Raw genomic sequence first — 24333 nt, 5'->3', positions numbered from 1 at the left:
TTGCACCTATTTAGCAAAACTAGCAGCGAAAATCTTACAAGATTTCCTAGAGACTAAACAATTTGTATTTTTATGATTTGATACTAAGCACATCTTTCAACATAGGTAAAACTATTTAGATATGCACAAAACGTTCACAGTATTTATCAACAGATGAAGTATTTACTGAAAAAGCAAAATGTACTGAAACGTCACCATGCGACGTCATCAAAACGTCATCTTTTTAAAATGAGCAAATACAATATGTTACAAGTATCCATTTAAAAAATAATGAAGAGTAAGCATGGACTAATATTCAATTGTTCAAAATATTTGAAGAAATTAAACAAAAGCTCTGTTATTAGACTTTTGACGATGTGAATTTAAGCATGGATGCGATTTGGGTACTCCTCATTTCAGAATCATTGATGGTTTGGAGGTCAGTTTACATATGTTTAGACCAATTTTTCTATGATTCCATATGGAATAAAAATCAAGTTGGTGTACCTTTATAATAAAGAAGGATACGGCTACAAAATAAACACAGAATGGACATTTTTGTCTTTATCATAAAAAAACGTAGATTAAAGAACTGTCAAAATAGGAGCAATTTGGGTATCTTCACGTTATACAGAAGAATCCATTTAAACTGTTAACTGATGTTTTTTTGATAGTCATTTTGTTTTTATTTTTGATAATGTTGGTAGCATTGAATTTTTATTTAAGAATTGAATGCTTCTATTTGTAATTTTATGGGTAAAATCCCTATTGACTGAAACACATTTTGTATGATGCACAGAGTTCTTCATTCTAAAAAAATATGTGCAGGATTAACGCTTTTACAACAATATAAAATTTAAAGAAAGAAGCATTAAATTCTATTATTACATTGGTTGCAATGAATTACATTGATTTCCCAGTTAGATAAAAACCGATAATTTCACATGTGAAATAAATGTGGTTATTTCACTCTCTGACGTCATACAACAATAGGCGTTGTCAAGACGTCCATAACGTCGGATCAAAACAAATTGTCAATGCGTAGGAAAAAGATATAGTTCCTTACATTTTCTACATTAATTTCATAAAAAAAAACATTTACCAATGTAATAAAAAGAATAACTAATCGCTGTATTTGAATATCAAAAATAAGACAACTTGTGACCGAATGCCGCTATGGATTAAACTTGTGCTGCGCACTCGTTTAATCCATGCGTCGTTCGGTCACGCGTTGTCTTATTTTTTATATTCAAATACGGCGATTAGTTATACTATAATTATTACTTTTATATGTTATACAGTTATGAATTATATCAAGCTTTTCATTTGTTTTCCTATTTATTTTTGTGATGTTGTCATTTTGGAATGCCTCGGGATTGTTGTCAGCCAATCCATTGTATGGATTTTAATGAAGCATACATGTAATGTAATTATTTCTGATTGAACCTATCAATGTATTTCTTATTGCTAACTTAAATGAATATTTAAATTTTCCTGCTATATATATATACATGTTCTTGTACTACAGGATGGCACCACAATTATTGATATGTGTAAAATATGACATCACAGAACTGTCATTTATTTCATGACCAAAGATTTGCATAAAAAAAGTTGCAGTTAATTACATTTTACGCAAATCTTACTACATTATGCAGCTATAAAACAAACATTTATTGTGTATCAATTTTCTGCGTGAGAGTACATTAACCCACATTACTTAAAAGGTAGACTTGTAATTCTTTCATGTCAGGTTGTATTTGTTTATAGGGTAGTACTCCTTCATCAGCTACCGGTCCAAGCAGAGCGATGGTTGGTAATTACTACATGTATATAGAAGCTTCCAGTATGGGATACTTAACCAATGCTCGTCTTGTCTCGAACATCCTCAATCCAGGTACATTGTGAATATTTTGAACTGCAAATAGTTACAAAAAGGCATATTTAATGCACCAAATTGCTATTTTTTTCTCGAGCCACAAACATTGATACTATTATAAGTACAGGGAACAAAAGTCGTTGAAAACTGAAATGGGTTAGCCATAAGTAACTACTTTTCTGTTATGTTGCTGTAAGTGATGTTCTTTCCTGTAATGTTGCTGTAAGTGATCTTCTTTCCTTTGATATTGTTGTAAGTGACCATTTTTCCTGTAATATTGCTGTATATAAGTAACATAATTTCCTGTAATGTTGCTATTTAGTGACCTTCTTTCCTTTTCTGTTGCTGTAAGTGACCTTCTTTCCTGTAATATTGCTGTAAGTGATGTTCTTTCCTGTAATGTTGCTGTAAGTGATCTTCTTTCCTTTGATATTGTTGTAAGTGACCATTTTTCCTGTAATATTGCTGTATATAAGTAACATAATTTCCTGTAATGTTGCTATTTAGTGACCTTCTTTCCTTTTCTGTTGCTGTAAGTGACCTTCTTTCCTGTAATATTGCTGTAAGTGATGTTCTTTCCTGTAATGTTGCTGTAAGTGATCTTCTTTCCTTTGATATTGTTGTAAGTGACCATTTTTCCTGTAATATTGCTGTATATAAGTAACATAATTTCCTGTAATGTTGCTATTTAGTGACCTTCTTTCCTTTTCTGTTGCTGTAAGTGACCTTCTTTCCTGTAATATTGCTGTAAGTGATGTTCTTTCCTGTAATGTTGCTGTAAGTGATCTTCTTTCCTTTGATATTGTTGTAAGTGACCATTTTTCCTGTAATATTGCTGTATATAAGTAACATAATTTCCTGTAATGTTGCTATTTAGTGACCTTCTTTCCTTTTCTGTTGCTGTAAGTGACCTTCTTTCCTGTAATATTGCTGTAAGTGATGTTCTTTCCTGTAATGTTGCTGTAAGTGATCTTCTTTCCTTTGATATTGTTGTAAGTGACCATTTTTCTCCTGTAATATTGCTGTATATAAGTAACATAATTTCCTGTAATGTTGCTATTTAGTGACCTTCTTTCCTTTTCTGTTGCTGTAAGTGACCTTCTTTCCTGTAATATTGCTGTAAGTGATGTTCTTTCCTGTAATGTTGCTGTAAGTGATCTTCTTTCCTTTGATATTGTTGTAAGTGACCATTTTTCCTGTAATATTGCTGTATATAAGTAACATAATTTCCTGTAATGTTGCTATTTAGTGACCTTCTTTCCTTTTCTGTTGCTGTAAGTGACCTAATTTCCTGTAATATTGCTGTAAGTGACCTATGTTTTTTCCTGTAATGTTGCTGTAAGTGACATTCTTTCCTCTAATGTTGTTATAAGTGACCTATTTTGTTGTAATGTTGCTGTAAGTGACCTGCTTACTTGTAATGTTGCTGTAATTGACTTTCTTTCCTGTTATGTTGTTGTCAGTGACCTTCTTTCCTGTAATGTTGCTGTAAGTGACCATCTTTCCTATAATGTTGTAAGTAACATAATTTCCTGCAATGTTGCTGTAAGTGAAATTCTTTCCTGTAATGTTGCGGTAAGTGACCTTCTTTCCTGTTCTATTGCTGTAAGTGACCTACTTTCCTGTAATGCTGCTGTTAGTGACATACTTTCCTGTAATGTTGCTGTAAGTGACCTTCTTTCCTTTAATATTGCTGTAAGTAACCTACTTTCCTGTAATGTTGCTCTAGGTGACATTCTTTCCTATAATGTTGTTATAAGTGACCTTTTTTCTTGTAATGTTGTTGTAAGTGACATACTTTCCTGTGATATTGCTGTAAATGACCTACTTTTTTTCCTGTAATGTTGCTGTAAGTGACTTTCTTTCCTCTAATGTTGTTATAAGTGACCTATTTTCTTGTAATATTGCTGTAAGGGACATTCTTTCCTGTAATATTGCTGTAAGTGACCTTCTTTTCTGTAATGTTGCTGTATGTGGCCTTCTTTCCTGTAATGTTGCTGCAAGTGACCTTCTTTCCTGTAATCTTGCTGTGACCTACTTTCCTGTAATGTTGCTGTAAGCAACTATCTTTCCTGTAATGTTGTCATAAGTGATCATCTTTCCTGTAATGTTGTTATAAGTGACCTATTTTCTTGTAATGTTGCTGTAAGTGACCTGATTACTGATAATGTTACTGTAAGTGACATTCATGTTTTTATGCCCCTGCCATAGTGGAGGGGGCATCAAGTTTTACCCTTGTCCATCTGTACGTATGTACGTTCCAAAGTTGGTTTCCGTTCTCTAACTTTAGTTTGCTTCAACCAAATGTTATGAAACTTATACAAAATGCGTATTACCACAAAACACAGATCAAATTTGAATTTTGGTAGCATCACACTTATCGTTCTAGAGTTATGCCCCTTTACAAATGAAAAAAATGCTGATTTGTTTGTTTCCGTTCTATAACTTTAGTTTGCCTCAATCAAATGTTATTAAACTTATACACAATGCTTATTACCACAAAATACAGATCAAGTTTGAATTTTGGTGGTGTCACTTCAACCGTTCTAGAGTTATGCTCCTTTACAAATGGAAAAATAGGAATCTAATATCTGTTCTAAAAATATCAATGATGTAATTAATTTTTAAAATTGGATTTATCTTCCTTTGTCCATAATTGTAGTTGAATCAACTACAATTTTTATGGACAAAGGAAGATAACTCCAATTTTAATAATTAATTTTAACAATTACATTAACTACAACCAATGCTTTATACAATGCAATGTTCACTGAAAAAAAAATTAAAACAATCTTTACCCTTTGGTGCTTACAAGCACTTTGATTAATGTTCTTCAGTTTTGTCCCTTTATAACCTTATATGATATTTTGTTTCTATTCTCTATCTTAAGTGTGTCTCCACTAAATTTTATGAAATGTATATATAATGCTTATTACCACTTAACTCAGTTTAATTTCAAATTTTTTTACAGTTCTTGAGTTATGTCCCTTTATATTGTTATATGCTAGCGGAGACATCATCTGTGTCCCTATGGACACATTCCCCATTTATTTTATAAGTATTTGTTTATATTCAATCTTCATGGATAGTGGAAAACATTTTCGTGAATATTTGATTTCGTGGTTTGCTAATGTCTCCATTCAAGCCTATATATAACATGTAATTTGTTGAACATTAAAATTCGTGGTTCACAGACAACCACAAAACCCACGAAAATTGGTATCCAACAAATAATAATGTATGTTTTGAACAGTTATTTTAGAATTATTAAAGTTTAAATGGCTTCTTTTTTTTTTATTTTTTAGGTAAATTGTATGCATATAGATTTTTTTCTTATTACAGATAAACGACTGTGTTTATCTTTTTATTACCACATGTACGGTACCAGTATCAAGACATTAGAGGTGATAGTCTCAAATTCAGGAACCAATCAGACCATCTTCACAAGGTCAGGTAACCAGGGCAACCAATGGTATTATAAAAAACTGTACATTCAGCCAGCAAATAATTTAAAGGTTTGTTTCTCTTCCAACTTGAATCTTAAATTAGTTTGCTAGATTTGTCTTCATTTTTAGCTCTTCTGACTTGATTTTTGTCTATTAGACCAAAACTTTAAATGGCAATTACTGGTTTGCAAGTTTGCGAGATAAAATCTACAAATAAGTAAAATATGGCTAAAATCATTAGTTAACCCTTTTTTTTGCATTATTGCGTACTATCTTCAAACATGTTAAAGTTATAATAGATAAATTGAAACTTTAATTCTTTGCGGATACTGATTTTGTGGTATAAACATACTTGGCATACAATCCTACCGAAGTACTGACAACTGGGCTGGTGATACCTTCGGGGACTAACAGTCCACCAGCAGAGACATCGACCCAGTGGTAGTAATAACATTAACGGTACCAATTTTCCTGCACCAGATGCGCATTTCGACAATACATGTCTCTTCAGTGATGCTCATGGCCAAAATATTTGAAATCCAAAGCTTGTATAAAAGATGAAGAGCTATAATCCAAAAAGACAACTCTCCATTCAAGTCATAATTTGTAAAAGTAAACCATTATAGGTCAAAGTGTGGCCTTCAAAGCAGAGCCTTGGCTCACTACGAACAGCAAGATATAAAGGGCCCCAAAATTGACTAGTGTAAAACCATTCAAACAGGAAAACCAATTGTCTAATCTAAATAAAAAACGAGAAACACTTATGAACCACATCAACAAACAACAACCGCTGAACAACAGGTTTCTGACTTGGGACAGATGCAAACAAATGCAGCGGGTTTAAACTTTTTAACAGGTGCCAACCTTCACCCTAACCTGAAATAATAGTGTAACATCACAACATAGAAAGACACACTATAAAATATCAATTGAAATGGCTTAACTCAATCAAAAGACATATTAAGAAAAGCACACTGAACAAATGAATTTGACCTTTGACACAATGTAAATACATTATTAATAAAAAAAAAAGTGTTGGATTTAAAACAATATCAGAAAGACAACAATAACCTTGTACAAATTGGCATTAAATAAATTAACATAATAATTAAAGTTTACTATCAAAGATATGAAAGAGGATAACATTTTATGTGAAATCATTTTATTTTGCAGATATTTGGATTAAGCTAAATTACCATTATTTATGAAATGCTCTTTGTAAAGAAAGAAATAATGTACAAATTAGATATATTACAGATTGTATTCAACGGTACCGATGGAGATAGTTTTCAAGGAGACATAGCTTTGGACCACATAATGTTGTTTTCTGGTGAATGTGGTAAGTCAAAGGTTGAAAGGTTAACAGTGTTGATTTTTCTGAAGGACCCTTGAAAATAGTACAGAATATAAGTATGATTGATATTTATATTTTCAGCATAAACAAGCATGTATACAAACTCTCCATGATTTTTTTGCCCCCCCCCCCCCCCCCCCCCCCCGCAACAAAATGAATGCAAGGGGAATATTGATTCACCCCTGTCTGCAGTTTATCCGTCTGGATTAGGATACATTGTTTGTTCGTGTTTCTCCTTCTACAGTTTTAGAGATACAACTTTAATATTTTGTAGGATGTTCATACACATAATGAAGGTGTGCGTGTCCACAGGATTTTGATTTTTTATCAAATATTCTGAAAATGACAGGTTATATGACTTAGTCATTTTTAGCTCACCTTTCTGAAGGAACTGTGAGCTTTAGCCATCACTTGGCGTTCGTCGTCGTCTGTTGTTGTCCGTCTTCGTCTGTCTGGTGTTAACTATTTCAGACATCTGCTCCTGAAACTACTAAACCAATTCCAACCAAACTTAAGCTAAATGATCCTTATGGTATCTAGAATAAAGTTTGTGTTTTATTTTCTGTTTAGTCAAAAAAACATGACTGCCATGGCTAAAAATAGAACACAGGGGTAAAATGCAGTTTTTGGCTTATATCTCAAAAACCAAAACATTTAGAGTAAATCTGACACGGGGGTTAAAGTGTTCATTATGTCAAGTATAATGAACAAGTTCTATCAGCCCTGAAATTTTCAGATGAATCTTAACAACCCATTGTTGGGTTGCTGCCACTAAATTGGTAATTTTAATGAAATTTTGCAGTTTTTGGTTATCTTGAATATTATTAATGATAAATCAGATCTTCAAATAACTTTTATATGGCCAAAATTGTCAATTGACCCCTTAAGGAGTTATTGTCCTTTAAGGACAATTTTACACAATTTGTTTATCATGTTTTCTAACTTCAAAAAATCTTCTCCTCTGAAACTACTGAACCAATCCAATCAAACTTAAACTGAATGATCCTTAGGGTATCTAGAATAAAGATGTGTTTTATTTTTGTTTCGTTAAAAAACATGGCCGCCATGGCTAAAAATAGAACATAAGGGAAAAATGCAGTTTTGGCTTATATCTCAAACACTAAAGCATTTAGAGCAAATCTGATGAGAGGAACAAATGTTCATTAGGTCAAGTTCTATCAGCCCTGAAAATTTCAGATGAATCTAACAACCCATTGTTGGGTTGCTCCCACTAAATTGGTAAATCTAATGAAATTTTGCAGTTTTTGGTTATTATCTTGAATATAACTAATGATAAAGATAAACTGTAAACTGTAAACAGCAAAAATGTTCAGCAAAGTAAGATCTACAAATATGGCCAAAATTATTGTCAATTGACCCCTTAAGGAGTTATTGCCCTTTAAAGAAATTTTTCAAAATTTGTTCATCTAGTTTTGCTTACTTTAAAAAAATCTTCTCCTTTGAAACTTTTGAATCGATTTCTGCCAAACTTGGGCTGAATGAGTTTCAGAGTATCTAGTATAAATTTTTTAGATTTAGGCAAAATTTTACAGGTGAGCGAATCCGGCTCTTGAGAGCCTCTTGTTTAGGTACTAGCTGCATAAAGAGATCATGGTTTGTCCGGCTATCTCCTCCTACAGTAACATCATCATACATAGTGTTAAATTTATAATTTTCTACTAGAACACACCCGTGATATCGCGGGTCCGTGATTGAATTAAAGTATATAACTATGCGCAAGCCTTATTTTAGTATTATTTTTTATCTGATAAAGTCATGCCGATTATAAGATACACAGTTTTCTCTGCTTTCAAATCTTTCTGTTTGAACCCGTCGATTTGGAACTTATCAATTATTGGTAATATTAAAATTATTTGGATAACAAAAGGTCCTGGAATGGATTTTTTTTAATCAACAGCATTGTCCTATGTTAGTTATAAATAAAGTTGAATTCTTTGATTCACTGTTTTATGTCATGCCTGCTAACAAATTGAAAACGGTTCCTATATACACCTTATTTTTAGTCCAGATTTTTAGTATTCGTATTGTTATCTTAGAAAGTCTTACTGATTAAAATACTACAATAGGTAACAATTTGACAATGATTGAATTTAGTAGTGTCAACCCTGTGATTATGATCCGTGTATATAGCATAATCCTAAATACACCGTTTGGTGGTGCACCTGTTAGATGCAGAACGTACAGATAAGGATAGGTAACAGGTGAATATACTATTGGCATCGGTATGGGACTGACCAGGAACTTCTTAATTATTGGCAATATTAATTACGTGGAAAACAAAAGAGCCTTGAGTGGTGTAATTTTTAATCTACACCTTTGTACTATATTAGTTATATATAAAGCTGAATTCTTTGATTCCTTGTTTTTACGTGATGACGGCTGACAAATTGGACCTCGTAATTTTAGTATTATAGATGGTCAGGTGGGGGCATCATTTGTGTCTTACAGACAGTGTAACAATTTCAAGTTGCATGCCAACATCACTGTTTGTCAAATCTAAATATGTGGAACTATATTCATGCATAAGGCAGAGCAGAAGGAGGGGGGATTAGAAATGATTAGAGATGAACCTTAAAAGACACTAACCTTTTTTAGTTGCTATGACACTTGCCAATGAAATAAGACAGTGTAACGCTTGATTCTTCCTCTGTGATCATTTGACTACTTTGGCTCATAACAACAATCTTGTACCTTCCGTCTGTAAAACCTTTCTGGTAAAAAAATCATGTCAATGGAAAATATCTCACAGTGAAGTAATTTCCTCCAGAAAGTATCTTAAAATATCATATGTAATATTTTTTCCGTTAGATGTTATTTCATCTGGAAAGAATATATCACTGCACAAATAAATATTGGAACTATTTATAATTATTAGCTTTTATATATGTGCTATATTATAAATTGAACAAGACCTTACTATATATGAACTAAATATTCAAAGGAGTTAAAATAGCATTCAAGCGTGTATATTAGGTACATTTGAAAAAGTTGACAAATGAAATTCGAAATTAAGGATGTTTTCTCCTCCATTTTTTTAAATTTTTTTGCCAGATTTTCGGAATTCACTGGTTTTATCCATGTACTGTCATTAAAAAAAATTGCCCACTAACCCCTACTTTTCTTTTCATAATTTTATTACATAAAGTTTAAAAAGCCATATTTCAAAGTTTTATAACATTCTTGTTATTTTTTCATAGTTTTTGAAACGAATAAGGTGCCAATGTTAAATATATGAATAGAGAGAATTATTTCCCGCCAAATTTTCAATGGCTTATATCCTGAAAACGAGAACACAGACCATTCATTTTTTTAAACTTTTTTAGTTACTTTATTTATATACTATCAATTTATTATAGTCTTTTAAAAAGCTTGTTATTTTTTCTTAGAGTAGCGAACATCCTTAAAAAAAAAATTTGATCTTAATTGACTGCAAACAATATTTTTTTAATGCAACTCCATTTACTGCAAGTAAACTATCTGAAAAAACTTGTCTTGTGACTTGTGTTGAGCCTAAGATTGGTTGTCTCAAAATGGCTATTTAAGGTTAAATTTCCTTTTCTAATAATAGGTTTGGTTTGAGACTGCATGCCCATATACAATTATAAAAGGGATTACAATCTTCTTTTTCAGATAATTTTTCAGTACCAGTAAATAAGAGCAGTATATTCAGTCCATCAGTTCGATTAGTTGGTGGACAGACCAATGCTACAGGGCGGTTAGAAATACAGCCTAAACAAATTGGTTTTTTCTCCCCGGTCTGTGCCAGTTACTGGGATCAATATGACACCAAAGTAGCATGTAGACAGCTTGGGTATAAGTATGTACAGTAATTTGAAAAATAAGGAATGTGGTATGATTTCCAATAAATAGATAATAATAGTGTATTGACTTGACATATCAACTATATAAGGATGAGGCTTAGAAACAGGGAAATGCGAGGCTCTACAGAGCTTTTTGCCTGCTTTAGGCCGAATCCTTGTGTCGTTGATATGTCAAGTCAATACACTATTATTGTCTTTATACTGCAATCTAGAAAAAAAACATTTTCAATTCTTGTTTATTGTGTTTATTATTATTTATTTGATTTAAATTTTGGGTAAACTCCCCCTTTAAAAAGGCCTCATATCTGGCGGAGAAATATACATCACAATGTACATTTTATACCTGTTGAAACCAAACGATGATGAATGAATGTGTTTGAGTATGGACTAAAATATCAATAATAAGCATAAAACATAATGATTTATAGGTTTTAAACAAAAAATAGTAAAAAGTGAAATATGTTTTTCCAATGAAAATGTAAAAGATGTAAAAGAAATAAGTTTGAGTTGTTCCACGCTTCGTTGTATACATTGGAAACAAGGATAGGTTGAAGAGGTTTTCATGGATACTTTAATATAGTTCTGGCTCTATTATTTGAATATCATGAGGAAAAGTTATATCAGGATCTATCTGAAACAATCTAATTAAAAACCGATCTCTCATCGCTCACGTTTTCTGATATACGGGACATATCAGAAACTGGATCGATGAGAGATCGGTTTTTAATTATTAATTATTATCCACCAGAGACCAAATGACGAGAATGTAAACACTTATAGGGCACTGTATGGCCTTCAGTAATGAGCAAAACTCATACTCACAGTATAGTAAGCTATAAAAGGACCTGGCATGACAAACTGAACATTTAAAAAAAGAAACAAATTAACCTCACAGATAACTCCTTAAAAGTTATGCATTGTATAGTTGACCAACTGTAAAGAATGCTAGAGGGTCATGAGGCTAATGACCCAATGATTGATTGATGGATGTTAAATGCCCAGATGACAATCAAATATTCTTTCAACCATTATTCAGGCCAACAACATAAAAACATGACACACAGAGCCAAATTTTTCACTTGCCAGTAGTTAACAAGGTTTAATTTTGTTGGTTATGGATCACATGTTGATTAAATGAAATCAACACCACATAAGTTTTACGGTCACCAGACTTTGCAATTACTCTTATATGCTCTGAGCTAAGCAGAGAGAAATAAAAAAATGTTAGTTTGGTGTGACACAGTAGAGAATTGAACCAAGTACATCCTGACTGTATTCAATGTGATCAGAAATAATTCACCTGTACTGGTTTATTTCTAACAAAGCTTAAAGATGACTATATTATTATGGCAATAGTATATTGACTTATAGACAGCAGGGATCCACAGATGTGGGCACAGCTATATACAATGTCCTAAGCTGAATTATAATTGATTTAATTTGTTTTCCCCTCAATTCTTTCTCTGCTTGCTTAATTGAACAACCAAAAATGTATTCCATATGATAAAACATTTCACAACCCAGTAAAAAATACAAATTTATCACCTTTTCTTTATGTATTCCTTTGTATGTTAACTTTGTTATTGATTCTTCTAAATTCTTGAAATTATGCATGTTTTTAAAGGCTTAAATAAATATTTTTTGTATATTTTATGGACATATAGTCATTTTGGGGCCCTTTATAGCTTGCTGTTTGGTATGAGACAAGGCTCCGTGTTAAAGGCCATACTTTGACATATAATTGTTTACTTTTACACATTTTGAATTGGATGGAGAGTTGTCTCATTGGCACTCATACCACATCTTCTCATTTATATATATATGTTTTATTGTAGAAGCAGAAGTGCTCTCTTGCTCAGCTAACAGCTAACAAGTGGGTACAGATGCGCATTAGTTTTTCCATAGGCCGTAATGGTAACATTTTCTTCTGTTGCTCAGTCCATATCGTTAACTTGGATATGTGTGATGGCTCGTTTCGAAGCTAAGACATTTTGACATATGTGGTTAAATTTTGGGGGTACGAAGTGAGATTACTTTTTCCGTAAATTAATAAACCCCGAGTATCCTTTTGTGATGCGGCTCCTCATGGTAAATAATCCCATTTTTAACACAAAAAGTTCTTTGAAAATTTAATACTTTGAACACATTTCATAGCTCCATAGATTTGACACATTTATTCTGTGTTCCCCTACTTTCTAAATTAACTCAAATAGTTAAGCTCAGTCACTTGTTTATCATAGAAAAGTGTCAAATATCACTACACAGAGAATTTTTGTTTACACATGACTTTTGAGTTCCTCATTTCAAGGCGCATTAGGGATCTTGTCCCAAGTGATGCATCTCCATATATTGATTCTGTCTAACATAAATAAGATAAATTGGTAAAATTGGTGAAATTGCTCTCGGGCCTGTAAAAATCAGACATAAGGCCAACAGAATCTAACTAAAAATTTTGAAAAATTGAGCTGCGGGCCTGTAGATTTAGCAGTTCAGCGTAAAGACTGAAAAAGGACAGTTATTTTACCTATTGTCTTTTATTGCAGTAATTCCAGAATGTATACCAAGTCAGAGTATGGTAAAGGACGATCAGAGAGACCAAAGTTTAGTTATCAATTCTATTGTGATGGAAGTGAGAGAAATCTGTCCAGTTGTGCATCAGCAACAGTTTATTGTAACAGCTTTAGTGAAAAAGTTGCCATTGATTGTTCAAACACAGGTAGATATGAATGTGTTATGACCTTCTCCCCTTACAGATCTCCATTTTAAGCTTAGGATAATTATTATACCCCATGCAACAAAGTTGCGGAGGGTATAATGTTTTTGACCAGTCCGTCCGTCCGTCCGTCCGTCTGTTCATCCATCAGTCCGACAGTCCTGTTTCTTGTCATCACATCTCCTCTCAAACCACACAACAGAATTTCATGAAACCTTTATAGAAAATGACATACTATGTAGATGTGCATATTGACAGGAAATTACAATTCAAATTTTTTCTAGGAGTCCATCCCTTTGAACTTATTTGCTTCAATGTACTACTGCAACAGTTTGTCATTGCAACTCTTCTGATACCACACAACATAATGTCATGAAACCTTTTAAGAAAATAAGGACATACTATGTAGATGTGCATATCGACAGGAAATTACAATTCAAATTTTTTCTAGGAGTGCATCCCTTTGAACTTATTTGCTTCAATGAACTACTGCAACAGTTGTCATCCCAACTCCTCTGATACCACACAACATAATTTCATGAAACCTTTTTAGATAATAAGGACATACTATGTAGATGTGCATATCAACAGGAAATTATGAATTAAATTTTTTCTATGAGTTGCGCCCCTTTGAACTTATTTGCTTCAATGTACTACTGCAACAGTTTGTCATAGCAACTCCATATGATACCACACAACATAATTTCATGAAACCTTTTTAGATAATAAGGACATACTATATGATTCAATTTTTTTTTTCTTATACAATTATTTTTTCTTACACACATTTTATTCCTCCAATGACAATGTGGGGAATGTGGGGTTTGTGAGCGCGCTAACTAAGGTTCTTCAATTTTTTTAGGTTTTTAGATTTTCGTTATATATTTTGTAACATCGAGCTCTCTGTCTTTTAATAAGATAACGTAGACACTAATTTTTGCTTCACAATACATTGTTTCATTCGATATTCACGTCATATTGAAATTATAACTTAGCAAATATTCATAGGTGTGGAAATGCTATGCCTGACTCGATCGACTTGTACATTTGACTGACCGGACAAGTAATTGTTTGTGTCTTTGTTGCCCTGGGACACGTAAAAAAATGTGGCTAATTGACAATGATAAAAAGTAAAATCTCAAAAATACTGAACTCCCAGGAAAATTCAATCGGAAAGTCCCTAATCACATGGCAAAATCAAATGCCAAAACACATCAAAAACGAATAGAAAACTACTGTATATATATATTTATATAATAATATAGAAAAGTCCTCAAAATTTAGTCATCAAAGTAGAAAAAATATCAAATAACAAGATGAATGCAACATATGTTTACAGCAAAATGACTTGTGTGTGTATGCCATATCCCGAGAGAGAAAAACATGTATTTAATGACAAATATTTACGGAAACCAGTTGTGTATCAAACATTTCACCATAATTTTACATGTAAAAGCATGTAACGTTTAGTGCGGTGAATATGCTGTTTTTTTCAAAATCCAATTCATAGAGAAACCTACTAAAATAATATTAATATCAAATAACTATCCTTAGTGTTTAACAATATCAGTTCCTATTGTTTTCCTTATGAGTGGCTAAGGTTCTATTGGCCAGAATGAGATATAGAATTGGTTACCAGACAGGAAAAAATATTAAATATGGAAGATGAATACCGTTAATAAAATTACAATTCAAGACTAGATCATCAATTATTATTTTATGTTCATTTTTGGATACATTTATTTTTAATACACATTCCCTTTTCTAATGGCTATTTTCAAAAGACCTGTACCAGTAAAATTACGCTTCTATGTTGCCTTTTAAGTGCCAATCTGCCTAAGAATCAGGCAGAGTTGAAAACATGGCAAACAAAAGTGCACTCAAGTTCACATTGATTTAAGTTCAAAATGTATAATGGTGCACAAATATAGCAGGAAACTTCAAAATAGGATGGTTAGGTTGGTGGGTTTATTTCAGTAAAAATTCTTCTAAATTGCCTGATTCTTACAAAGACTGGTACTTAAATTGGTATACTAGCCTAGAAAAATAGCCAGCTGAAGCCCTCCTCCATGTGTAGGATTTTCATCGCTGTGTTGGTGGTCTTCGGCTGTTATCTGCTCTTTCGTCGGGTTGTTGTCCTTTTGACACATTCCCAGTTTCCATTGTCAATTTTATGTAGCCTTGAGAATTGAAAGGTCAGTTTATCAAATTCATAGAATAGGAGTTGATTAAACAAAATATATTGTATGGAATTATTAATATAGTATATACTATCATAATAGAATGTCTTGAGAATGAGTACAGTTGTGGTGACACAGATGTGACATGCATACCAAATGTCCTCTTGTGTGATGTATGGAATTATTAATTAAGTTTATGTTGTCATGATAGAATGTTTTGAGAATGAATACAGTTGTGGTGACACAGATGTGACATGCATACCAAACGACCTTATGTGTGATGTATGAAATATTAATTTAGTTTATGTTGTCATGATAGAATGTTTTGAGAATGAATACAGTTGTGGTGACACAGATGTGACATGCATACCAAACGACCTTATGTGTGATGTATGAAATATTAATTTAGTTTATGTTGTCATGATAGAATGTTTTGAGAATGAGTACAGTTGTGGTGACACAGATGTGACATGCATACCAAACGACCTTATGTGTGATGTATGAAATATTAATTTAGTTTATGTTGTCATGATAGAATGTTTTGAGAATGTGTGCAGTTGTGGTGACACAGATGTGACATGCATACCAAACAAACTCTTGTGTGATGTATGGAATTATTAATTTAGTTTATGTTGTCATGATAGAATGTTTTGAGAATGTGTACAGTTGTGGTGACACAGATGTGACATGCATACCAAACAAACTCTTGTGTGATGTATGGAATTATTAATTTAGTTTATGTTGTCATGATAGAATGTTTTGAGAATGAATACAGTTGTGGTGACACAGATGTGACATGCATACCAAACAAACTCTTGTGTGATGTATGGAATTATTAATTTAGTTTATGTTGTCATGATAGAATGTTTTGAGAATGAGTACAGTTGTGGTGACACAGATGTGACATGCATACCAAATGACCTGTTGTGTGATGGTAATGTTGACTGTCCTAACTTAGCTGATGAACAAAACTGTGGTACGTATCAACAGTAGGAAGTCTTAATTTTCTCTTACATGTAATTATAATGCTTAGAATTTATATAATTAACTATAGTTTGAATAGATATAAGAAGATGTGGTATGAGTGCTGATGAGACAACTCTCCATTGAAGTTCATTATTTGAAGCCCTTATTAGCTTAGTCTTAATGCAATGAGCGTTTAGGCTCAGTAAAGCATCAGCTGCAACTTTAATATAATGAAACAGTTATCTTTTAAATCTCTTGGTTGATATTGAAAGGTAATCTCGCATACTACAATAAGCTGACAATTTGATGATAAAAGACTACCTTCAAATTGTGCATTTTCCCATGTGTTTTTGATGGCACAATGTTTTTGTTATTATATCACAATAAGAACCAATTGTTCAATGTCATTGATGCCGTTTGACCTCAGGTCAACTGGTGTAACTCATTCATAAAAAAACAACTCTAGATTGGTCTACGTTAGATGTAATTTTATGTACAAAGTCATTTTAATTGTCAATCTTCCTTTGTGTGATATTCTTCAGTTTATTGATTTTGAGCTAAAGTCATATAGAAATGAAATATAGCAAATCTAACTGATAAACTATATATAAAGAACTTCATTTTAGCTTCATGTGGCAGTGGTCAGTTTCAGTGCAGTAACCATGAATGTGTACCACTGATAAATCGCTGTGATGGAACTCCGCAGTGTTTTGATGGATCGGATGAATTCAGATGTGGTTTGTATATGATATTTTTTATCTTGAAAAAAAAGAATAGTCAAAGTAGATACTTGTTATTAGAGGAGTCAAATTACTTTGTAAAACATAATTTTGGGCAACTTACATATTAAGTATGCTCAGTATTTTATGATCCACTTCCAATTGCAATTTTTGGGACAACAAGACAGTTGGCATAGCTATAGGAACTAACTGTGCTCCTCTTCTTGTTGAGTAGTTTTTGTTTGGTATGAGGTATATTTTATAAAAGGCCTAATAAAAGATATAATGAAAATAAGCTAGCACTATCCTTAACGATATAAAAATAAAAAGATGTGGTGATTGCCAAGGAGACAACTCTCCACCAGAGACCAAATGACCTAGAAGTTAACAACTATAGGTCACCATATGACCTTCAACAATGAGCAAAACCCATACAGCATTTTCAGCTATAAAAAGCCCTTGTATGACAAATGTAAAACAGTTTAAACAAGAAAACTAACGGCCTGATTCAGGTTCAAAACAAAAAACAAATATTATATACAGTAAGAAACGACAACCACTGAATTACAGGCTCCTGACTTGGGACTAGAACATAAAGAATATACCGGGTTAAACATGTCTGCGGGCCCAACCCTCCCCTAACATGGGACAGTGGTGTTACGGCACAACAAATGTCTTTCACTGAATTATCAAAAGTTTGTAAATCAGATCTCCACAATTTAGCTTGAAATAAAGGATAACATAAACAGAACATGTCTGTTTCCTACCTTGACTTACACATAGAAATACACAGTAAGGGTAAATTAAGAACAATATTGCTTAACAAAATAAATACCATGTGACATAGAATCAGATTCATCAAATATGTTTTAAACATATATATATTATTCCAACATGAAATTTGTGTTGCATTTTTCTATGGAACAACACATAAGTGCTTCCTGTAATTTGTTATCAGGCTTCATGTAAAATACATTACTGAGTGAAGTGTTTTCAGAATACTCAGTATATACTTAAAGCAAGGGTTTCATTTCTACCCACAGATTCTTTATTGTTTTAATCAATGTGTTCTTATTTTACAGTGAAGAAGGATGACAATGGTCAGATTTCTGTCTATAGAGAAGGTGCTTGGACATTGATGTGCTATACAGATGACCAGATATTAGCTGAATATCTCTGTAGTATTACTGGATGGGGGTATGTTTGTGAACATTTGAATTGCTAGTATATGTAGAAATAGAGATTTATAGGGTTCATATTCACTAAACATAATCACTTGAGAAATAAGGAACTGACTATATCAGTGGAGTCAGTAGATGTTCATCATTCCTGCTAGAATTTTCTTTTAATCTTGACATGTTTGAATACTATAATGCACAGAGATCATCCTTCAAGTGAAATGAAAGAATTTTATATTGATATTACCTTTTAAGGAACCCTTTTTTTTAAGTGGCTTAATTGTGGCTATTTTGACGATTTACACAAAAAATAAATTACGTTCATATTTTACAAGATACAAGTTTGACATATATAGACGATATATATCTTGACTTATTGAGCACCTTAAATCTAATTGAAGTAAAACCTTTTTAATTGCGCTAAGTGTTACCCAATTCAGTCCTTCCTTCTGTCTGTCCCATTTTGTTTAAGTTGTACTCATCCAAATTTATTGAAACTCGTACACAATGTTAAGAAGCAAAACTCACAGACAAATGGGCACCCAGTCACTTACTGTTCTAGAGTTATGCTCTTTTATAACTTGGAATATTGCAAAGCTTAAGCTTGAGCTTATACACATTATTCTCTTCTTTTTGTCTTTGTAAACATCCAAACTAAAGAAATGGACCGAAGAAATGGTCATCTGTTGCAGTTTTGATTGATTACTTTCAAAGTATTTAGAACATTAACATACCTTGATACAATGTCATTAAGAAATACATTATTGTTAATGTTATAAAGAAATACATTATTGTTAATGTTATTAAAAAATACATTATCGTTTTCAGGCCATACAGCAGTTACTCTGCAGGAGTATCCATAACAGATGGGATCCTGGCTCAACCTGGTTCAAGTCCACATAGTGTCATCACAAACTACTTGTTACACAACCAAACGTAAGTTACTATCGCAATTGGTTCTGCTCTAGTTGATGTCATTAACTTTTTTTCACAGGGGCATAAAAAAGACTTTTGGTGAGCATATTATTTATTGATGTCAGAACTGCCCATCCCTCTGTCCATCTGTATGACTGGTTGCCTGTCCATATATACTGATAAAAAAAAGTAAAGGTGGCTTCAATTTGAAATAATGTTTATAACATTTTCACCAAGGCCTATGGACAAAACTAATGTGCCTAGAAACAGGACGCCTTACTGGCCTTTTTTTCAATATTTTGTCACCAATTTTCAACCAATATCTTGTTAATTTCATTTTCAAATTTCAAAGAATTTTAATACCATCTGATTACTAATCCATTGAGACTACACAGATTCTACAGTAAAATGACATAAATAAGAATGTTTTGGTCAAGAACCCATTTCAACATATGTTTATGCAAGGTCTCATGTTAAGGACGTAAATAAATTTTCAGAAAATGCTATTTGGTTTTTTTTTTTTGGTGTTTTGGTGTTCCATACACTTGTCTTCAGGTCTTTGTGAATTAAATTGTCTATGAAAAGGCTTTCAATGTTATAAATATAGACTGCATATGGTAATTTTTATGATGATATATTCTTGTAGATCGTGCAATGCTTTGACTGTGCAGTGTGGAGACATTGGTTAGTGCATTTATATTGTTTTTATTTAAAATAGGTATAGTTGATAATAGCCAATTTATGGTATTGTCTATATTACCCTTAAAGCCATCACAAAACTTAACAAAGCACTGAGAGAATATACTATACTGCCCCTCATCTGATATAGTTTTAAATATGTATACCCTATTTGTACCTGCGTTGAGTCACAGTATGCAGCTTTAAGTTAGTGAATGAAAAGAAGGAGCTCAAAAGTGCTTTATCTTGGAACCTATGACCTATACGGTAATTATAAAGATAAGGCCAATAATGCACTTTCTATGATGATAAAGAATAGACAGATGTATTGTATTGCTCTATAGATTTGAAATGACTTTTAGTAAGGGATTGTTGTCGTTTTTCTATTACAAAGCTTTCCTTTACAGAATGTGGAGTACCATCTGTTTCCTCGACCCCTGCAGGATCTTATGTACTCTATGGAAATGATGCAGTACCAGGTGAATGGCCTTGGCAAGCATTGTTCTTTATGGATGGAAGTTCTGGCTGTGGTGCTACATTGATTGATCCATACTATGCTATAACTGCAGCCCATTGTGTGGTGTGAGTTCATGTATATGTAGTTTAGTTTGAATTAGTATATTATAAAGGTAAAAGAGATCTAACTCTCACAAATTTACCTATCTTCACCTAGGCCTGCATCGCTAATGGCAATGGCATGTCTAGTACCTGTCCAACTCAATCCATCATTATATATGTCTGTTTGTCCAAAAGACCTTGCATAAAAAACTTTAGACAAAGTTTTCTTGGCTTCTATGGAAGGGCATGATTTTATATTGGATCCGCAGCTTGATAGTGTAGAGTTGTATCAATTTTTACATTCACCGTGCAGACACTTCTTTTTTACCAATAGTTTGAATTTCAAAGCACTTTTTTTTGTGTACAAGGAAAATTTAATCACTCCCTCCATCCACTTTGTTTTATTCTCTCTTTTTATGAAATGCTTGATTACATGTTTGGTAAATAGTCATATCATAAGAAATTGTGGTTTATGAGGTTTTGTTCCATTCAAGCCATTTTTAAAAGCATTTGCTTCTATGGTCATTGTGTAAATGCCATTTTGTTTACATGAAATAGAGTGCACACATTTTCGTTCTACATTTCTTTCAAAATCGTGTGTTTGCTTGACTTTTGTATTAAAAATTAATTTAGTTTGATTAATCTTACCACAAACGCTATATTTAAATGGGAGTTTAATAGTTAATCTTTTTACTTCAAAATTTTGATCTGCTTAAGGTTACGTAACAGACTTCATTTTCGGCTAACATCAATCCGTCTTGTAACCAAAACGTACCAACATAACACAGTCAATTTTTTTTACGAATTGAATTAAGCTGCTTTAAAAGAGTAAATATGGGCTCTCTTGCTTAATAAATATCAAAATACTTTTGTTAATTTAATCAGAATATCATATTTGGTAAATCTGGCTAGCTGTGTTTGCGGATCTGCAACAAGTCGTGTTTATTTCCATGTTGTAATTTGTGGCATTAAAATATAGCATTACCGGACTGGTTTACAAATCGATGTGCAGTATTACGTATGGAAATAGTTGAAAAGAATCTATCTAGATTTTGACATTTTCTGTAATCTGAAAATGCTTTATTCCAGCGCTAATACGCTTTGATTGTATTCTGAAAGTGCTTTTTCCAGGGCTACTACGCTTTGATTGCTTGAACATTGGCATTTGTTTGGACATATTTAATTTTCCTCAATTTTCTATGATGCCTGAATTATTTGTATATCCCATATTTAAATATATATTCTGCCCCAATTAAAGATGCGATTAAATTTGCTTTTCAATTTGAGGAAGATGAACCAAACATAAGATTCAACAAGAATTTGCTTTTTATTTTTCAGATGATAGACCAGACACCAGATTCATGAAGAATTTGTTTTTAGTAATTTCAAAAAATGGACGACTTTACACCATATTCAGAATTTTCTTTTTGTTCAGAAAAGGGACCAGACATCAGATTCATAGTGAATTTGCTTTTCACTTTTCAGAAGATGGACCGTAACCAGGCACCACTTTCATAACAAAGGAGTAGGTTCAGTAAGACCCCTTTTTGGCCCCAAAATATAGCAGTTTTACAAAATTGTGAAAATGTAATCTTTTAGTTATTTACTGGAAAGTAGAATGCTTCTGCTACATAAATAGGGGTTGTTTTTGACAATACAATGCACATATATGGAGTACTAGCATCATTAAGTCATGCCAAATTACTGAAATCTGCACAATTTTAGCATTTAATTAAATTTAAGACTGTTTCCGTCTTAAATGAAAGTGGCCGCATTCTTGTTCATAAGTTGTATTTGATAATGATACATAACATGTATAAAGGTTGACGATTAACACAGATGCGGCCACTTTCATTTTTGACAAAAAAAAAACATCTGAAAAGTGACGTTTTTTGGCATATTTGATAGATTTTTCATATTTAAGCTTGAATCAGAGCGTTTTTAATGACTAAATCAGTTAAAATCTTTCACTTAAACTAATTGAATCAATTGAAATAGACATTTAAGTGTTTAAAAAGTGTCCAAAAATCTTTCGTTAGTTGAACCTGAAATTTGAGGCCAAAATCAGCCCTTCCCAGACCTACTCCTTTGATTTTTAGTTTCAGAATTCATGAAGATTTTTTTTTCTTCAGAAGATGGATCCTTCCCCAGATTCATGGCGAATTTAGTTTTTAATTTTTAAGAAGATGTACCAGGTACCAGATTCATGATGAATTTGATTTTTGATTTTCAGAAGATGGACCAGATTTCAAATTCATGTAGGTGAAGTGATAGAGTCAAAAATGTTGGGATCTGATGACAGAGGACAAAGAATATCTGTTGCTCAAGTCATAAGTCATCCTAACTATCGAGGATCTAGTAACAGCTATCTGTCAGACATAGCCATAGTCCGACTGTCCCAGGCAGCTAATTACAACAGTTATGTCAGACCGGCATGTATTGCCACAGAGATCCATGAAAGCTTTGATAACTGTTATATTACAGGATGGGGCTACAAAGAAGATGTTAACCATGGTATATTCATATTTGCTACATAACTAAAAGATAACACTTAATTGAACATAATTATCCTTGCTTTGGTTTTTGACAAATTTTTCACATAATAAACACTTACTATGATTAATTTCCTCAAACCATTATATTATTGTTGGGATTGATAAAGGGAAGATCCTTTTCAATCTGGTTTGTACTTCCAGGGTTATGGGCCTTTAATAGTCAGATTTAAGTAACTTTTCCTTATGTTGTACCATAACTTGAGTTTGCTTGGTTTGATTTACTGGAAACTTTACTTAATTGTTGGAACTGGTGACCTTAACACAACAATCAATTTAAAAAAAAAATCTGATATGTCATTTCAGATACATAAAAGGTCATTTTTAAATGTCATGCTCCATCTCTAGTATGCATGGATTGAATTGTTAAAATCTTAAAGCAGCTGTTGAGATTTGTGAATGTAGCCTCGATTTTGATTTGAAAATTTTCTGGTTTGCCATTCCAGAGTTATGGGACTATTAACAGTCATTTGACTTAATATTTATACACCTAAGAGTATCATCATGCATATTTTTCTACAGCACCTTTTTGTTTACTCTTGATAATTAAATGCCTTCTAAATATCTTAATATATTCTTACAGCAGTTTTACAATAAGGAAGTATCATGTGCTCTTGACACAGCTGCTTATTGCTTGTTAGTTAAATTGTACATTAATTTTGTTTTGCTTGTTTTTGAATGTGTACATGTATAACACACAAAATCAACTATGCAACAAGGTCAATAATTAGGCAGCAACCATTTGATTTTCTGGGGGGGGGGGGGGGGGGGGGGGGGGGTGCTATGGTTTTTTTTTTGAAAAAAAGTTTGTTTCCAGTTTTTGGAGAAAAAAAAAATTTGTTTTGAATTCTGAAGAAAAAAAAATTGTTTGTTATACCCTCAGCTGCCACTATATGTAATGCTAAAATTGAAAGAAAAAAATTGTTTTCGACTTGTCGCGAAAAAAATAGATTGTTTTTTCGCCACAGGCGAAAAAAAAAGTTTGTACAGAAAAAAAAACCATAGCTCCCCCCCCAGAAAATCAAATGGTTGCTGCCTTAGTGAATGTCAAGGTCAGTTCACAATTCTGAAGTGTAGGACAAATCATACACTTTTGTCTTAAATTGGACAATGTTTTGTTATTTCTGTTTACTGTTAAATAATTATTAATTTTGAGCAATGTATTATTGTTGACCATGCAAGATTCTTTTCGGCATAACGATCATCACTGATTTTTATGCCCCACCTACGATAGTAGAGGGTCATTATGTTTTCTGGTCTGTGGCTCCGTTCGTCCGTCCGTCCGCCGTCCCTCCGTTCGTCTGTGGTTCTGTTCGTCCGTCAAGGTTGAAGTTTTTGGTCAAGGTAGTTTTTGATGAAGCTGAAGTCCAATCA

General features: G+C 32.6%; 1 protein-coding gene across 1 annotated transcript in view; it reads left to right on the top strand.

Moving 5' to 3' along the window:
- The window catches only part of LOC143054216 (MAM and LDL-receptor class A domain-containing protein 1-like), a 114010-nt gene that overhangs the window by 78503 nt on the left and 11174 nt on the right, over positions 1–24333 (top strand). The window contains exons 26-37 of the mRNA XM_076227144.1: positions 1750–1876; positions 5201–5373; positions 6562–6643; positions 10310–10496; positions 13044–13216; positions 16256–16369; positions 16986–17096; positions 18161–18275; positions 19085–19192; positions 19818–19855; positions 20257–20431; positions 22641–22921. Coding sequence (XP_076083259.1) covers positions 1750–1876; positions 5201–5373; positions 6562–6643; positions 10310–10496; positions 13044–13216; positions 16256–16369; positions 16986–17096; positions 18161–18275; positions 19085–19192; positions 19818–19855; positions 20257–20431; positions 22641–22921 — 1684 coding nt within the window. The remainder of the gene's footprint in view (positions 1–1749; positions 1877–5200; positions 5374–6561; positions 6644–10309; positions 10497–13043; positions 13217–16255; positions 16370–16985; positions 17097–18160; positions 18276–19084; positions 19193–19817; positions 19856–20256; positions 20432–22640; positions 22922–24333) is intronic.

The sequence above is a fragment of the Mytilus galloprovincialis genome, chromosome 12, assembly GCF_965363235.1.
Source record: "Mytilus galloprovincialis chromosome 12, xbMytGall1.hap1.1, whole genome shotgun sequence".
Lineage (NCBI taxonomy): Eukaryota > Metazoa > Mollusca > Bivalvia > Mytilida > Mytilidae > Mytilus > Mytilus galloprovincialis.
Note: the sequence above shows the minus strand (reverse complement) of the source record. Positions and strands in the feature narration are given on the sequence as shown.